The sequence below is a fragment of the Hibiscus syriacus genome, unplaced genomic scaffold (assembly GCF_006381635.1).
Source record: "Hibiscus syriacus cultivar Baekdansim isolate YM2019G1 unplaced genomic scaffold, ASM638163v2 tig00002793_pilon, whole genome shotgun sequence".
Lineage (NCBI taxonomy): Eukaryota > Viridiplantae > Streptophyta > Magnoliopsida > Malvales > Malvaceae > Hibiscus > Hibiscus syriacus.
The window spans coordinates 1259769-1276714 of NW_024061944.1; the positions used below are offsets into that span (position 1 = coordinate 1259769).

The 16946-nt window shown below is 38.2% G+C and overlaps 3 protein-coding genes across 4 annotated transcripts; 2 read left to right on the forward strand and 1 right to left on the reverse strand.

The window, feature by feature from the left end:
• The first annotated feature begins 1311 nt into the window (after positions 1-1311).
• LOC120149526 (early endosome antigen 1-like) lies at positions 1312-8544 on the forward strand. Its single transcript, XM_039162283.1, has 8 exons — positions 1312-4992; positions 5285-6170; positions 6260-6603; positions 6733-6945; positions 7381-7522; positions 7642-7723; positions 7854-7968; positions 8193-8544. Exons 1-7 carry the CDS (start codon positions 1327-1329, stop codon positions 7954-7956), a joined length of 5436 nt encoding a protein of 1811 aa, XP_039018214.1. The 5' UTR covers positions 1312-1326; the 3' UTR covers positions 7957-7968; positions 8193-8544.
• Positions 8545-9692: 1148 nt separating this feature from the next.
• Positions 9693-11773, forward strand: LOC120150429 (serine/arginine-rich splicing factor RSZ22-like). Of its 2 annotated transcripts, none has more exons than XM_039163121.1 (6): positions 9693-9782; positions 9905-10020; positions 10168-10256; positions 10917-11133; positions 11202-11315; positions 11498-11773. In XM_039163121.1, the coding sequence occupies exons 2-6, from the start codon at positions 9932-9934 to the stop codon at positions 11523-11525; spliced, it is 537 nt and encodes a 178-aa protein (XP_039019052.1). In that variant the 5' UTR covers positions 9693-9782; positions 9905-9931; the 3' UTR covers positions 11526-11773. The 2 variants fall into 2 exon arrangements, with proteins under 2 accessions (XP_039019052.1, XP_039019059.1); XM_039163128.1 differs by having other exon boundaries at positions 11211-11315.
• A 1888-nt stretch (positions 11774-13661) lies between these two features.
• Positions 13662-16737, reverse strand: LOC120150382 (probable xyloglucan glycosyltransferase 5). Its single transcript, XM_039163069.1, has 5 exons — positions 15847-16737; positions 15419-15727; positions 15036-15326; positions 14670-14783; positions 13662-14585 (listed from the first exon to the last, which is right to left on the reverse strand). The coding sequence occupies exons 1-5, from the start codon at positions 16567-16569 to the stop codon at positions 13953-13955; spliced, it is 2070 nt and encodes a 689-aa protein (XP_039019000.1). The 5' UTR covers positions 16570-16737; the 3' UTR covers positions 13662-13952.
• Between the last annotated feature and the right edge of the window lie 209 nt (positions 16738-16946).

The window sequence follows — 16946 nt, forward strand, 5'->3', positions numbered from 1 at the left end:
ATTTACCTAAGGGGTCCTTTGTGTCTCGGGATGAAAGTCATGAAAGATCTCATCTGACAAAACGGGCAAGTTTATCAGATACGACTATGTCTCTTCTTAGAGATGGTTCACCAGTCAGACTATTTCAGCTGGTAGAGGTGATAAGAAGTCTAGATGAAGATGAATATAGGCATCTACTAAACTTGCAAGTATTAGTTTCTACTGCAGATGTTGGGCCTGATAGTTTAGCACCATATTACCATCCTGGTTTATTTGAGAAATTGAAAGAGGAATTATATCTCACAACTTACACAAAAGATATAGTGTACTTGCAGCTTGCTGAGCAGTCTGATATTCGTATGGAATCTGATCAACGTTATCTGCAGCTTATTGATGAGATATCTGTGCTTCGCTCTTCCATCAACAAGGTTCGTGAGAGTAATGCATGCCTTGTAGATGAGCTAGGAGAGTGCAAGTCTGAACTTCAGGCTTCACAAGATGAGAAGTCCAACTTAAATGGGAACCTCACTTTAGTTACAGAGGAGAGAAAGAAGCTCGAGGAGGACAAGGAGTTTTTTTTCCATGAGAACAAGAGACTTGCTTCTGAGCTGCATGTTCTTCAGGAGCAGTTAGCTACAAAACATGGGCAACACATACAACTTGAGGATGAGCTAAAAGAAGTAACAGTACGCCTTGAGAAACTAATAGAGGAAAATAGTTTACTCAATGCCAGTCTAGATGCACACAAGGTTGGGATCGCAGAAATTGATAGTAGGGAAACCCACAATGTTGAAGCTGGGATTCAAGTAGAAAATTTGGAAGTGGGTGGTGGGGTTCATGAAAATGCTACTGAAAATGAACATTGCTGTCAGATCCCTTGGAAGCGAGATCCTGAATTATCCACTGTGGTATTGGAGAAAGCCTTACCTATTGATGCTGGTGGGCTGTCACTAGAGCTGCTTGAGCAGGAAATCTTTGATGATTGTTCTGGTTTTCTAATCTTGAAGGAACACTTGGAGGAGGCTGAAAGAATATTTCAAAACCTTGGAAAGGCAATTGAACAGATGCACTCCCACTCAGTGTCATTACAGCGGTCCAGCAGTAAAGTAGCTGTGCCCGGAGTATCGAAACTAATTCAAGCTTTCGAGTCAAAGATGCCTCATGATGAAGCTGTGGTTGAGGAAAGAGGTTTGATTGAATGTCAATCGCTGGGGGACCTGTTTATTTCAACTAAAGAGATGACAGAAGATCTGAAGGCTGTACTTAAGCTTATGGTTCAGGATGCTGATAATGCCAGTTCCTTATATAGAGGAGAGAGGGATCGTAGAAAATCTGTTAATTTGACATATGGGGAGCTCATGGCTCTACATGAAGCTTTTGAAGGAATACAGTGATACTCTTGAAGCAAGCAATGTTAAGCTGGAGGTTCTATATGAAGCTACTAAGCAGCATGCAATTTTAATTGAAGCTAAGAACAATGAACTTGAGCTTCTTTATGAAGCTCTAAAGAAGCAAGAAAGTGGCTGTAGTTCAGAAAATGCTGAGCTTTCTCAGAAATTGAGTGAGTATCAGTTGAGACTTACAGAAATGCAGGGTCGCTTTTCTGATCTACAGAAAAGGTCAGATGAGATGGCTTGTGATTTGATTCAACAGTTAGAACGCTCACAGAAGGAAGCCGCTGAGAAGGCATTGACACTTGAACTAGAATGGAAATCTCAGGTTACTCAGATTGTTGAAACAGTCAGGAGGCTTGATGAGTATGCTGGGAGGGTTTCCAACTCCAGCTTCTCAAATAACAGCAATGATATTTTATATACAAGTAGCCAGGTTGCAACATCTGTTAATTCTGCCATTAAGTCAATTCAAGATCTGCAGGAGAAACTACAAACTGCTAATGCAGGTCATGATGCAATATCTAGTTCACACAAAGAAGTGAATGAGAAGAATAATGATTTGCTCAGGACGAATGAATTTCTGACACGGATGCTGCTACAGGAGATATACAATGGCCTAAAGAAACTTGTGATTGATTCATGCGCATTGGGTGAGGCTGGGATAAACCCACAAGTTGAGGAGCTTCCTGATCTCTTAGATTACAGTACGTATACAATCTTTATTGAACAACTGGAGAATGTTTTGGGTGAAAGGCTACAACCCCAGTCTGTTAATGAGCGGCTTAATTCAGAATTGACGAATAGAATAAGAGACATTAATGAAATGAGCAGAGAATTCCTTGATTCAAATGCCATTCAAAAGCTTATAGAGCATGTTGCGAATGTTGTAGAACTGGAAGACTATGGAACAGAATCAGATAAAGCGCCTGCTTCCAGCCTTGAATTGTTAGTTTATTCGCTTGTTAAGAAATACAAAGAACTTGTTAAGCAGGCGAGTGATTGCAAAAAGGAGTCTGGATCTAAGGTGATTGAATTGACTGAATTGGAGGAAAAGCTACATCAGTTAGATTCATTGAGGCTTCAGCAGGAACTGGAAATCCTCACACTGAAAGAAAGCCTGCTCCAGGAAAAGGAAGTCCTTGTGACTGCACATTCTGAGTTACAGCAGAGAATAAGTGAACTTGAACAGTCAGAGCAGCGAGTATCTTCTGTTAGGGAAAAGCTCAGCATAGCTGTGGCAAAGGGAAAAGGTTTGGTTGTTCAGCGGGATGCTCTTAAGCAGTCACTTGCAGAGACATCTGCTGAACTAGAGAGATGCTCTCAGGAATTACGAGCAAAAGATGCCCGGATTCAGGAATTAGAAATAAAACTGCATACTTACTCAGAGGCAGGTGAGCGTGTGGATGCTCTGGAATCTGAACTTTCATACATTCGCAATTCAGCTACTGCATTAAGAGAATCGTTTCTTCTCAAAGACTCCGTACTGCAGAGAATTGAAGAAATTTTAGAAGAACTGGATCTGCCTGAGCATTTTCATTCTAGAGATATTATTGAAAAGGTTGATTGGCTAGCAAGGTCCACCGCTGGTAATTCTTTGCCTCCCACTGATTGGGAACAACAAAGTTTGATTGGAGGTTTACATTCTGATGCAGGTGTTTTTTCTGTGGATACCTGGAAAGATGATGCACAACAGGGCTCAACATTAGGGGAGGACTTGAGAAGAAAATATGAGGACCTTCAGAGCAAATTTTATGGGTTGGCAGAACAAAATGAAATGCTGGAACAGTCCTTAATTGAGAGGAACCACTTGGTGCAAAAATGGGAGGAACTTTTGGATGGAATCTATATGCCTTCACAATTACAGTCCATGGAACCTGAAGAAAAGATTGAATGGTTAGGAGGGGCACTTTCAGAAGCTAATCATGAAAAAAATTCTTTGCAGAAGAAGATTGATAATCTTGAAAATTATTGTGGGTCACTAGCTGCTGATTTGGAAGAGTCAGAAAAGAGAGTATCTAGTCTTGAGGCTGACCTTCAATCAGTTATGCTGGAGAGGGATGCTCTTTCAGATGCTAAGCATGAAAGAAATTCTTTGCAGAAGAAGATTGATAGTCTTGAAAATTATTGTGGGTCACTAGCTACTGATTTGGAAGAATCAGAAAAGAGAGCATCTAGTCTTGAGGCAGACCTTCAATCAGTTATGCTTGAGAGGGATCAGTTTTCTGAAAGTTTGGAGACTACAACTTCTAATCATCATAACCTTTTGGCAAAGGCAGCTTATTTTGAAGTTGAGAATGAAAAACTTCAGATTAGAGTTACTAGTTTGCAAGAAGAATTGGTTAAGAGGATTGAGGAGGGGGAACATCTTTTTGAGATAGATGGTGAGATAAGGAGATTGCAGCACTTAGTTTCTGATGTATTACAGGACGCTGCTGCTGAAGATTCGGTTTCAGGTGGTAGTAGTACTGCATGCTTGGAAGGATTATTGAAGAAGCTTATAGAGAATTACACTAATCTCAAGTCTGTGAGTCCTGAACTTGTGGAGACCAAGCCAGGTGATGCAACCCTTGATGAAGCTCAAAGCAGAGACACACTGAATACCGAGGAGGATGTAGCTTCTTTAAAGAAAGAGATGGAGGCAATGCTGCATGAATTGATGCAAGTGAAGGAAGAAAGAGATGAAATCTTTGGAAAGCATCAATCTTTGCTTCTTGAAGTTCAAGCAGTTGAAACAAAAAGGCAGGAATTGCAAGAGCTCCTTAACCAAGAAGAGCAGAAGTCAGCTTCTCTTAGAGAAAAATTAAATGTTGCCGTTAGAAAAGGGAAATCTTTGGTGCAGCAGCGGGATAGTCTGAAAAAAACCATTGAAGAGATGAATGTCGAGCTGGAACGCATGAAATCTGAGCTCAGCCACCGGGAAAATGCTCTGGCTGATTATGAATTGAAGATGAGGGACTTCTCTGTTTACCCTGAAAGAATAAAAGTCTTAGAAGCAGATAGTTTGTACCTGAGGAATCAACTGTCAGAAACTGAGCATATGTTGGAGGAGAAAGGGCATATTTTGAGCAGGATATCAAATGCAATAGCTGACATTGATGGTGGTGGTGAAATTAATATCTTTGATCCAGTAGAGAAGTTGGGACGAATTGAGAAAATCTGCCATGATTTGCGTGCAGCTGCAGCTTCTTCCGAACAAGAGTCACGGAAGTCAAAGAGAGCTGCTGAGCTACTGCTTGCGGAGTTGAATGAAGTGCAAGAGAGAAACGACACTCTTCAGGAAGATGTAGCAAATCTTTCCAGTGAACTTACGGAAGTCATTAAAGAAAAGGAAGTCGCAGAGGCTGCAAAAGTTGAAATTCTTTCACGTCTTGAAAAGTTATCTACAAATCACTCTGAAGAAAGAAGGAAACAATATTCTGAATTAATGATGTTTCAATCTAGTATAAAAGCTCTGAGTAAGGGTGTCAATGATATTCATAACCTATTGTCTAATGTTTTCTCAAAGGACTTGGAATTTCTGCAAAATTTGGATGATAACATTAAATTATGCGTCGAAGGGGGTGATTCCCAAGATGTGTCTGGCTTTCCGTACAGTACACGGAGTAATTTACAGGACAAGGTAACATATGACCTGTCTTTCCTTTGTGCATTCAGTTTGTGCATTCAGTTTGGGGTAATTTGTAATTTACAGGACAAGGTAACACATGACCTTTTGTATTTTCCTTCTTTAACCAATTGTTGGTTGTACTTCCCGTACTGCTACCATTTTTTCTCCTCGAGTTACATGCAAGCAAACTATATTGGACAAAAATTCTTTTGATTGGCCAAAAAAACAATCACATTTGTTGTCTCTTTGGGGTATTTCATGAATAGGTTGTTAATTTTATTTTATTTCTTGGTTTCCTCTTCAGGAAAACATTCAATTTGTGGATACTTGGCCAGCTGTCAATATTCAGGACCCTTTGGATGACAATGCAATAGTTGAAGTTTGTGGTTTAATCTGGCATCACCTGCAAGATTTGAGAACTGAAATTACTGCACTGAAAGAGAAGTTGATTGTGCAGTCAAAATCATTACAAGAAAAAGGTCATGGGATATGGAATGTACTGGGGATCTTGTATAGAGAACGAAATTCTATGACAGAATCATTTGAAGCTATGAAGAGAAACATTATGCATATAGAATCAGTTGGGAAAGAGAAAGACCTGGAGATTGTTGTGCTGAGAAGAAACATTGCCTTGTTTTATGAAGCATGTTCTAATTCTGTCTTGGAGATTGAAAATCAAAATGCCGAGCTGTTAGGAAAGAATTTGGCTGCTGCAGATATGGTGACTAACACGAAGCCTGTAATATCAGCTGGAGTACTTTCTTTCAGTGGACAAGATAGTGTTGCCTCTGAAGAAAATATCAAGACTATGGCAGATAAGCTTTTTTCAACAGTGAAAGATTTTTTGAATATGAAAGCGGAAATTACTGAAGGAAGCCAAAGGGAAATGAAAATAATCATAGCAAATTTGCAGAAAGAGCTTCAGGAGAAGGATATCCAGAAAGATAGGATGTGCATGGAGCTTGTTGATCAAATCAAGTTAGCTGAAGCGTCTGCCGCTAATTACTCACGAAATCTTCAATCCTCAAAAACCCTGGTGTATGATTTGGAGAAAGAACTGGAACTAACGAGGGAAGAACAAACTTCACTGCAGCAGAGAGTAAAAGAATTGCAGGATGTGCAAGCCAACACAGTGGAATTGCAGAATAGAGTCAAATCACTGACAGATGTATCATCATCGAAAGACCAAGGCATGTTTTATTGTTTGAATGCTACTTTCTATTTTCCTTGCATATTCATTTTGTTTTGGAATCTTCATTTGTGAATGCTCCACTGACAGAAATTGAAGCCCTTATGCAAGCACTTGATGAGGAGGAGGTCCAAATGGAAGAGTTGATGAAGAAGATTGAGGAACTGGAAAAAGTACTGCAACAGAAGAACACAGATTTACAGAACCTTGAAGCTTCTCGTGGAAAGGCTGTGAAAAAGCTTTCCATCACAGTGAGCAAGTTTGATGAGCTTCGTGCTCTATCAGAATGTCTTATTACCCAGGTTGAACAGCTGCAATCACAACTACAAGATCGGGATTATGAGATTTCCTTCTTAAGACAAGAGGTCACAAGATGCACCAATGATGTTCTTGCCGCATCACAAATAGGCAATAAAAAAAACTCAGATGATATATAAATGAGTTTCTGATTTGGTTTGAATCAATTGTTCCTCGGGTTGGTCTACCTGATCCTCATTTTGATACAAAGAATAGTCAGGTGCCTAAATACAAGGAAATAATACATAAGAGGATTAGCTCAATGATATCTGAACTGGAGGACCTTCGGGGGTTTGCTAAAAATAGGGATGAGTTGTTGCAAGCGGGAAAGGAGTAAAGTGGATGAGTTGACACGCAAAGAAGAAACTCTCAAGAAGACTTTGCATGAGAAGGAATCCCAGTTAAATTTGCTTGCAGGTACGGGAGATGTGGGTCAGGCAGCTAGTTTGAACTCTGAAATCTTGGAGGTTGAACCTGTGGTAAGTTATTTGGTGAGTTTGCAATTTTCTTGAACAGCACGCTATTAGGATCTTTAAAAAAGCTAGTGATGGAAAAAACTGGGATGCGAGCAATGAAATCTATTTTCTATCTCACGGTTTGCTGTTTCTCTATTTTCTTATCAACATCTCACATTTTACTCTGGGAGGTAGACATCTTGACTGGTTTCATGAAACAATCATAGATGCAATGATTTCAAGCTATAGAATAAAAATTCATCCGGCAAATATATCAGAATTTGATAATTTTGCTTCTAAAGAAGTCTGTTACTTTAACAAATAATAATGAATTTTATAAGTTGATATATACTTTAATCTTTCCAGTTCACATTAATCAGTTATGCTTTTGCATAATCAATAGCAGAATAAATATGTTTATATGTATTGAGTCGTTAATTTTGCTGACTATCTGCGTAGATAAACAAGAGGGCAATAGCAGGGACCTCTGCAGCATCCCAAGTTCGTAGTTTGCGTAAAGTCAATACTGATCAAGTTTCTATTCCTATAGACACGGATGATGGTGATAATAATAGGTTAGAAGACGAAGACGAAGATAAAGGTATCCTTTACTATTTAAATTTGTATATCATTTATACTTATTTCTGCTTCAAGTGAAGATAACTTTTGATTAAATGCTTATGTCTTTTAATCCTTGCTTTTTAATTTTTGTTTCCTCAGTTCATGGTTTCAAATCACTTACCACATCAAGGGTTGTTCCAAGGTTTACAAGACCAATAACCGATAAGATAGATGGCTTATGGTAGGAGTCATTTCTTCTTTTCAGTTTGTTTTCATCTAAAGTAGTGCAAAGTTCATTTGGACTGGGATTTATTTATTTATTTACACTCCAAAAGAAGCTTTTCATCAACTATGTTTATGTAATGTGTCAGGGTTTCTTGTGATCGGGCGCTCATGCGACAACCGCTCTTACGGCTTGGCATTATGATCTATTGGGCTGTATTGCATACATTGTTGGCAGCTTTTGTATTTTGACAAGTCAATGTGGTTAGTGGCCCTTTACCAATATGTAGTTATTTCATGTAGTTGTATGATTGTGCTTTGTGGACAAGTTTAAATCCACGGTTTTCACTATCTGAATGTTATATACCTGTAAATCCTGTATGGAACTTGCGTTATTCTCATTCATCTTGTTTATCGATTTTCTGTCCTGTTTCTTACTACAAGACCATGCTTCTAATACTTGAGTTTATGGCCTTGCTTTTGTGCAGGTTACTATTTGATTTTGTGAAAAAAGTTTAGCAAGGAGAGCCAAACATTGTTTTTGCCTTGAAATGCATACTTGGCTCCAATATCAATTTTCCCGAACTTCTGAACATGATCCATTGATTCATTTTAGCTCAACCAGGCAACTGTGATTTAGCAGTTTTTATTTGCATGCACTTCTCAGGTAGCTTGGTTATGTCCAATAAGGAAAAGAAAAATTCTTGTTACAATTATTTTGGACATAGTATGAGGATTATTCAGTTTAAACCAGCCGAAGGTTGTATGATGCTTACTGTAGTTAAGTGATGTACAACACAAACAGAAATGCTGCAATTTTTAAGTAGTTCTTTCTATGTATATAGTTGGCATATGTTATCACTTGCAATTTGTTCCCATTAACCTTTATTAACAGATGGGCTCCAGTACATTCGGCTCTCACTTCTCAATCTATTAAGAAGACAAACTAGCAACGTTAACCAAGGCATTACAGGTATAGAGAGAGTAAATACATACACCTTTTGGAACCAGAATGTTACCAATTCGAGTCTCTTTCCAGTGCATACTCACGATGCTGCCGTGGGTAGAGCCGCATGATTTTTTGAATCTCCTAAGCACCTGCATATTAGAAACCACAATTTTACACCTTATAAGAGCTTGAGTCACCTCCTCTTATACGATCATATATAATATATATATATATATATATAAATATAAAGTGTTAGGTAGAGGTGAATATTAGATTGAATCAAGTTAAAAAAAAGTTTTAAATAAGTTGAACTGATGAGTCTTATTTTGTAATTCAAATTGTATTTAAAATTTTTCAAGTTGAATTGAATCTATGAAATTTGAGTCGAGTAAATTGTACGATTTAGCAAGGCCATATGTGATATCACATATGAAATTTATGTGATACATATAATATATGTATATAATTTTTCACATGTGATACATATAAATCTTACAGAGTTAGATACTAGACTCGAACTTAAAAATCATAAACTATTAATACAATCGCATCTCGATTCGAATGGGTTCTCAAATTCCATTACTCAATCAGTAAGTGCTTTGTTCAAACACCTAGAAACCTCATAGTAAAATTGACCCAATACCATAGGCAAGCTAATTATTTAGCCCAATACTACACAGAGCAAATTATTTAGGGATTTGTAACATTTACTATAATGACTTTAAATTCGTCATGTCGACATAACGAGTTTTAATAAAATATATTTTTTATTCAAAATTTTCATTCCGATGTGATAAATTTTAATAAATATATATATTTTATTAAAATTCGTAATATCACGTGACAAATTCAAATAATAAGCTAATAGACTAATTTTTTTATCTGCATGGCCTATTGGTCAATTTTACCAAAATCCCACCGCAATGGATCCAAATGATATTTTTCTTAGATGGGCTTTCCACTGAATCTGAAGCGGGCCAGCCTTGGAAGTACGCATTTTTCTTAATCCTAATTCTCTCTGAAGCTGATTAACTTTGCCGTTTCATAAAGCAGTTCTCTATCCTCCCTACAAAAAAGCCCTAATCTCCCTCGACGACTACCGCTGTTTCCCCCTCTGCGCACTCACCAGGTTCCGACTTCACATCTTTCTTTCTATTTTCTAAATTTAATAAATAGAGAGTATCTGCAAAACAATCTCTTTGTTTCTTTGTTGGTTCTTAAAACTTGAATAACGTTGAAAATGTTTTATAGCTTTCTTTTGAATCCCCCTTAAAAGCAATGTCTCGCGTGTACGTGGGTAACCTTGACCCACGGGTTTCGGAACGGGATCTTGAAGACGAGTTTCGTGTCTTTGGGGTTATTCGAAGGTATAATGTTTTGCAACTTACCTTTTTTTAAATATTTTTGAACTGCTATGTTATTACGCGATACTTCTCTACCTTTGGGTATGAATTAATTGTCCTAGTTCTTTCTATTGTTTTCTTTTGATTTGCTAAGGGTTTTTTTTTTTACAGTGTATGGGTTGCTCGAAGGCCACCTGGTTATGCTTTCATTGAATTTGATGATCACCGGGACGCTGAAGACGCAATTCGTGAATTAGATGGTATTCCAATTTCCAACCACATCCTCATAGTTTTGATAATGATTTCTAATTGAAACTGAAATATGCCAAATTTGACTCTTTTGTTAAAATAAATAAACGACTTTCTTAGGAGCTAGCACATAGTTATCAAGCTTCTATTCTTTATTTATATACATGAATTTGGATTTATTATGAAAATCTTGATTTTGGTATTCCTTTTTTCGTTTACTACTTTTGCATATGAGCTTTATGAAGAATGTGCTTTTCTAATGCTTACAGCTGCTTGTATACCTTGGCAGAGGAAATTCGTGTACACTGTTTTGATCACAACCGTGCTTCAAATTATAGCCGTAATTTTTAATATTGTGGTTCATATGATGGGTCCCTCCTAAATTATACTTGCTAGTTGATTTTGTCATCTTCGTCTTTTTTGTTCCATTTTTTTCATACTTTACTGTTTAGTTTTAAGCATTTTTTTTTATAAAATGTTTAGTTTTATGCATTAATTTGAGAAAACGTGAACTTGGTGGCATAGTCATGCTCTCTGCATTTTTCAACCATCTAAACAGGAAGCTTCTATTTTCCCTCTCTTAACGGCATCTTAAATGAACTTAGCTAATCATTTGAGATAAACTTTCTTAACCAACTTTAAAAGTCAAATGTGTTTGGAATTCGAATCAGGTAAGAATGGCTGGAGAGTTGAGCTTTCTCATAATTCTAGAGGAAAAGGTGGACGAGGAGGTGGAGGTGGCCCGGGACGCTCTGGTGGTTCTGATTTGAAGTGCTATGAGTGTGGTGAGCCTGGTCATTTTGCTCGTGAATGTCGCACGCGTGGTGGTTCAGGAAGACGTCGTAGCCGCAGCCCTAGATATCGTAGGAGCCCAAACTATGGACGCAGGTAAGCCCCCCTAAGCAAACATTGATTGCTATTGTGTTGATTGATTGATACTTACTAATTTGGAACAGAAGTTACAGTCCTCGTGGCCAATCTCCAAGACGTCGTAGTCCCTCTCCTCATGGACGTGGCTACAGCAAGTCTCCACCATATCGTGGTCGTGAGGAATTGCCATATGCTAATGGGTAATTTTCCTTGAACTTTTTGCTAGTAGCTGGAAAGGCTTTCTTATTGCAATATTTTTCACTTATAAATAAAGTTCCAGTTTTTTTCATGCTCAAAGCCATGCCCATCTCTGTTTAATTTTGTGGTTTTGGATTATGGATTTATGGTAAATGTTTATATATTAATACCGAATTTGGTGCAGAAATGGTGGGGGAACGCCGAAGGAGTAGAAGCTAAGTAGCTCAAGGATGTAACTTTTGTTGAAGAGAGTGGGCTTAAGTTTGTTTAGTTTGTTTGGACATCAATGCTATTATTTTTAATTGAGCGACGCCCTCAGCCTCTTGGATTTGGATAAGTTCCTTTCTGTCATTCTTTTGTTTTATGATGCTTTTGTCTGCTTTATCTATTCTAAAACGTAGTCTATTTTATGCCAAGGAAAAAGAGGTTTAAGCTTACCTTTAAAAAGTTATTGAGAGATCATTCCCAGAACTCTGCTAAAATATTCATGCTTTTTTTTTTGAGGTGTCTTCTGGTTCTGCCTCTTTACTTTTCTGCTTCTACACCTAAAGGATTAACTTCTTTGCTGCCCGGATATGAGATCTTCAATACTTGATCACTGTGGGTCAATTTGATATCTTCTGGGTCTGCCTCATTACTTTTCTGCTTCCTCACCTAAGGGATTTACTTCTCTGTTGCCTGGCTATGGGATATTCAGTACATGATCTTTGTTGCCTCTGTTTGAATGAATCTTCTGCTTGATGAACCTTCCTCCATCACTAGTGGCATTTCTTTACTTTAGCTTAAATGGGTGTAGAGCTGCCTCAAATGCTTCTGGCAGGTACCTATATCTGTTCTACTGAAGTTGATGTTTTAGCGTCCTTGCATGAGGGATTGGTAATCTATAGATCTAATTTCCTTTCATACTTCTAAAATTTGAAAGATTTTGGAAGATGCAAGGTGTTTACTTACTATATTTCAATACGTTTTTGTCATTGAGCTTGACAAGCAAAAATGAATTGAAGTCTTCTACATGTTTGGTCAGAAAGTTTGGATGCTGAACTTGATTTTGTTTTCCACTTTTCTAGCATCTTTATCTATATCCAGGCGATTATTCGTGAGTCTGTTTACTGTCCCTTTTTTTTTTCATTTTCTTGGAGGGTCGGGGTTTCCATATGGTGTACTTAAATGGGGGATTCTCTGTGATTGTTGGATTTTAGCTGCACAACCTGATGAGCCTGAAATATCCTCGCAAGTGAAATCATGATTTTCCCACCCGACTATATACTGTGTTGCCTATGGCATCATTGCTTAATGTTTGTTCAGTATATTGATTAATTTTGAAGGGTAGAAGTCAGCCACTAATTCATAATTTAGTTTTTTATTATTCCGGTTTTTATTTTATTGTATTAAATGTTGCAAATTATCACTTCTAAAGTTTTATCATACGTTGTAGGAACGATGATCGTGATGGTTAGGGTTAAGAGTCAGCATTTTATATTTAATCGCCATTGTATTCTTCATTCGTTCATGAAATGTCGAGTGATTTTTATGTAGAACAGAACGATGAACGTGTCAGTTATGCATCGGCATTCTATAACGGGCTGCAGTGCAATTGGATGGTGTTCTTTTATCTGTTGAATGCCGAATCAAACTTGAGATTCTTCCCGTGATTTCTATGGTTAAGAAAAGACCCAACTATTTGGTGAACTTGGAGCCCAGAATCAACTCATATCATGGCCCCAGCTGTGTGTACCTTCTGATGAGATTGTGACACCACGAAGTCACCCACCCCCAATAGGTTTGTTTCATCTCCTTTGCTTACCGACACTGGAAAAAATATGACAAACTATACCCATTAATCACTAATCTATATTGACACGAAAATCTATTTAGAGGTTTGGAGTTATAGTTTTTATCATCTTCAATGATTGTTGGATGAGGCTAACTTCAAAGTATATTGTTTGTACTTGAAAAAGAACATTTATCACCGCTTGAATTTTCTAATAGACATCTTAAATCTCAGAAAATTGATTTGATTTGTGCACGTATGATTTGTTGAGGTTTAAAGTGGTTTTGAAAAAAATTTAAATTGATAAAGTGATTGATTGTAATAAAATGAGTTCGTCGGTGTTTAAGGTAGATGTTAAAAAAAACAAAATGAAGGTAATTTTTTAGTGACGAAGTGATCAAATCGATACATAGATTTTAATAAGTGACAGATTAGGTAGTACCAAAAAATTATTAACCTAGAGGCCAGCACAGAGGAAGAAGAATATGGAGTAGTTTATTCGGTATGTATTAGACGTGGCACAGTGTACACGATGGATATGTTTTGCATGTATTATCGTAAATATGGAAGCAGAAAGTCATGACGCAAGTTCATTCGTTTGCCTTATTCGAGCTTTCCAGCTTTACAAATACAATACGAATTGAATCTTTAGAGCCAAACATACTGAAGCAAGAATCAGGGTGACGTACCAATCATACCTATGACAAAGCTCCAACACCTAAGGAAGAATAAATGGACACTATCCAATGTAAGAATAAAACATAAAATGGAAACGAAAACGAAAACGGCTACACAACTATATCGCGCATCTCAATGAGAATGTAGAAAATGAAATTTTTGGGTACTGAAAACTGGATGCCACGCAGCCTTAGCTCATCTGCTCTCCTATTAAATCTAGACCGACTAGGAGAAATGTTAACCCCTGGAAGAGCAGGAAATAGAAATGTACTCCTTGTGCCGCTAACAAGCTACGAACTGAGGCTGTGAGTAGGAGGAATGCCAGTGTGAGTTCTTTCCTGTATATCTTATTCACCCTCTTAACTCGCACAGGATCCACCTTTAATTGGTTTAATTCAGTGAGCTCGCTTTCAGAAGCTCCGCTCTCAATTTGTAGCTGGTTTGGTGTCTTTGATTCCCTCTCGGCAGCAGCCAATAAGTCGGATTCTGATGACCTGCCGGCCTTCTTGGTGACAACCCACTCGTAGGAGCTGCCCAACTTGAATAATCCAGACACCATTGCATTGAATTTGGTCACAGACATGGTGTTCTCAAATAGAAGGTAAGGAACAATGAAAGGGAACGATTTCGGGGCTGGAAGAATGTTGAGGAAAGACATGAAAACAGGTACATAACAAATGACCCAAACAGGAAGCTCGGCTTCGGGTACAAACATGGTTAGAGGAAGAATTATGCAAAACAATGTGAAGGAGTAGAAGGGAAGGATAAGCTTCCTCAATAAAAAGAATAGGAGTATTAAATTTGCTTTCTTCCATACAGCTATCTGCAGAATTACAGTATTAAAGGTACTTCAGTATACTGAAAATAAAACCATAGCTGCCAAAGATCGGAAGTTGTAACATTCTACCTTGGAAGTTATGATTGCCGGTAGGCATAAGCGGAAGAGGTGCATTGGTCCTGAATGCCATCGATGTTGCTGCTTCCTGTATGCTTCATAAGACTCTGGAACTTCACAGAGGACCTAAAGTTTATACTCAGTAAGTGGCTATTCTCAGGACATTCTTGATTCCAATAAACAGACTGACCAGGTTAACCAATGCAACATATATTTTAAATGAAGTCTGTATCGTAACATATAGTTTATACAGTGTATGTAGCTTACTCTTGAATCTTGATCGACATTAATTCAGTAATCAGTTTTGCCAGATTGGTAAATGTATAACATGCAACGGTGTAGAACAGAAAAAATAAAAATGGTGGAAAATGAGGATACCTTGACATCATTTAGGAAGATGAACTTCCAACCATTGAGATGAGCACGAACGGCTATGTCCATGTCCTCTACAGTAGTCCTTTCAAGCCAGCCTCCAGACTCCTCAAGAGCTTTAATTCTCCAAACACCAGCAGTTCCATTAAAACCAAAGAACTTTAAAAATACTCCATTTACTTGCTGCTCAACTTCAAAGTGGAAACATAAATTAATGTTCTGAAGACGAGTCAACAAGTTCTCATCTTTGTTCACAAAACCCCATCTAGCCTGAACTAATCCTAACTCGGGGTTGTCCTGCAAGACAAGGGAAATATACAACATAAAAAGACTGATAATCAGATTGTAGGCAAGGGACCTAAACAATAATGATTCTGGTTTCTCTTCACCTTGAAATGTGGAACTGTTTTCTTTAGAAAATCAGGGTTAGGTTGGAAATCTGCATCAAATATTGCTACAAACTCATAGGCCTTCACGTACTCGCAGCTCATCGCAGACTTCAGATTCCCAGCCTTGTAACCGGTTCTTACTAACCGATGTCGATAAATTATGTTGACACCTCTTTGGTTCCATGTAGCAACCTCAGCTTTAATTAAACACCGAATGCTTTCATCATCAGAATCATCGAGAACCTGAATCAATAATCGGTCCTTTGGCCAATCGAGTTGGCAAACAGCAGAGATAGACTGCTCGTATACCTGGTGCAAGGTCAGTGAAGAAAGCTACCAACATCAGGAAAAAAAGAACATAAATGATAAAATTGGAACATGTTTTCTTCAGAAAAGATGAAAACAGAGGAGGGATTTCAGTTTATTACCTCCCTCTCGTTACACATTGGGATTTGAACAAGAACCATGGGGTACTGGTAACCAGATCCCTCGACATCGTCCAACTTGAATGGATCCCCCTCCATTGTGGGCTTAATCTTCTTGTATTTAATCCAAAAGCAGCCTAAGCAAAGTATCAAACGATCTGCAGATTGGATGAGGAATAGAGCAACACAAAATTTAGACAAGGCTTGAATTAAAGGTGCAATGTAATCAGCGCGGAACCACAACCAAGTAACGTAAGCCAAGTGGAACAGTCCCTGGGTATCACTAGTTCTCGGAATGTGCAAATTGGGGTTGTTAAAATATTGCCAACCATTGAAATAAGCAACAATCTCAAAAGCCAGAATCATCAAGGAAGTAACCAGAAAGGCTTTAATGATTGTGAAGAGCAGTTTCCCTTTCCCCAACTTTTCAGTCGCCATGGCAACATCTTGCCTAAAGATCAACCTTTTCTTTACGGTTCCAAGCAATGCCCAGAACAGTGTAGCGATCCAAGCGACACAACCGACAGCACGATGAGCCCTGAGAAGTAAAACCCAAGTCACTTTCTTTGCATTTTTTCCTCTGCTCTTTTCCACTGGCCTGAATGCACCATCTGGGTCCTCGATTTCCACCACCGAGTAGTTTGGGTTCTCCATTTTCACCACCACCGGTGTTCCTTTCCTCGTATCCTTCGCCCACCAGTCTGAGAAATCTAATCCAGGAGCCATTCCTTTTTGTTCACTTGAGCAAGTGACCAAAACGAAACAAAACCCAGATTTCAAATAATCAAGAACTGAACAAGACAAATCACCCAAATCAAATGTAGCTAAGTGAGATGGGGCGAAGAAAAAGGAAATCGTACGTAATTGGAATGGCCAGTCGAGAAGACAGAACAGAAGACAACTAACAATGATGAAAGGTATCCGCAGCTGTAATGTGTAATACTAATATGTAAGCTGTAAGAACCCCAAACAAACCACCACACCATGTGGGGTTTCTTTTTCGGACAAATTAGCCAACCGAGCTCAGCCGGTCCATTTTTAAGGTTCACTTGCCATACCAAGAATTTACTCCCGGTGGTTAATGTGTTTTTAGTTCATGCAGC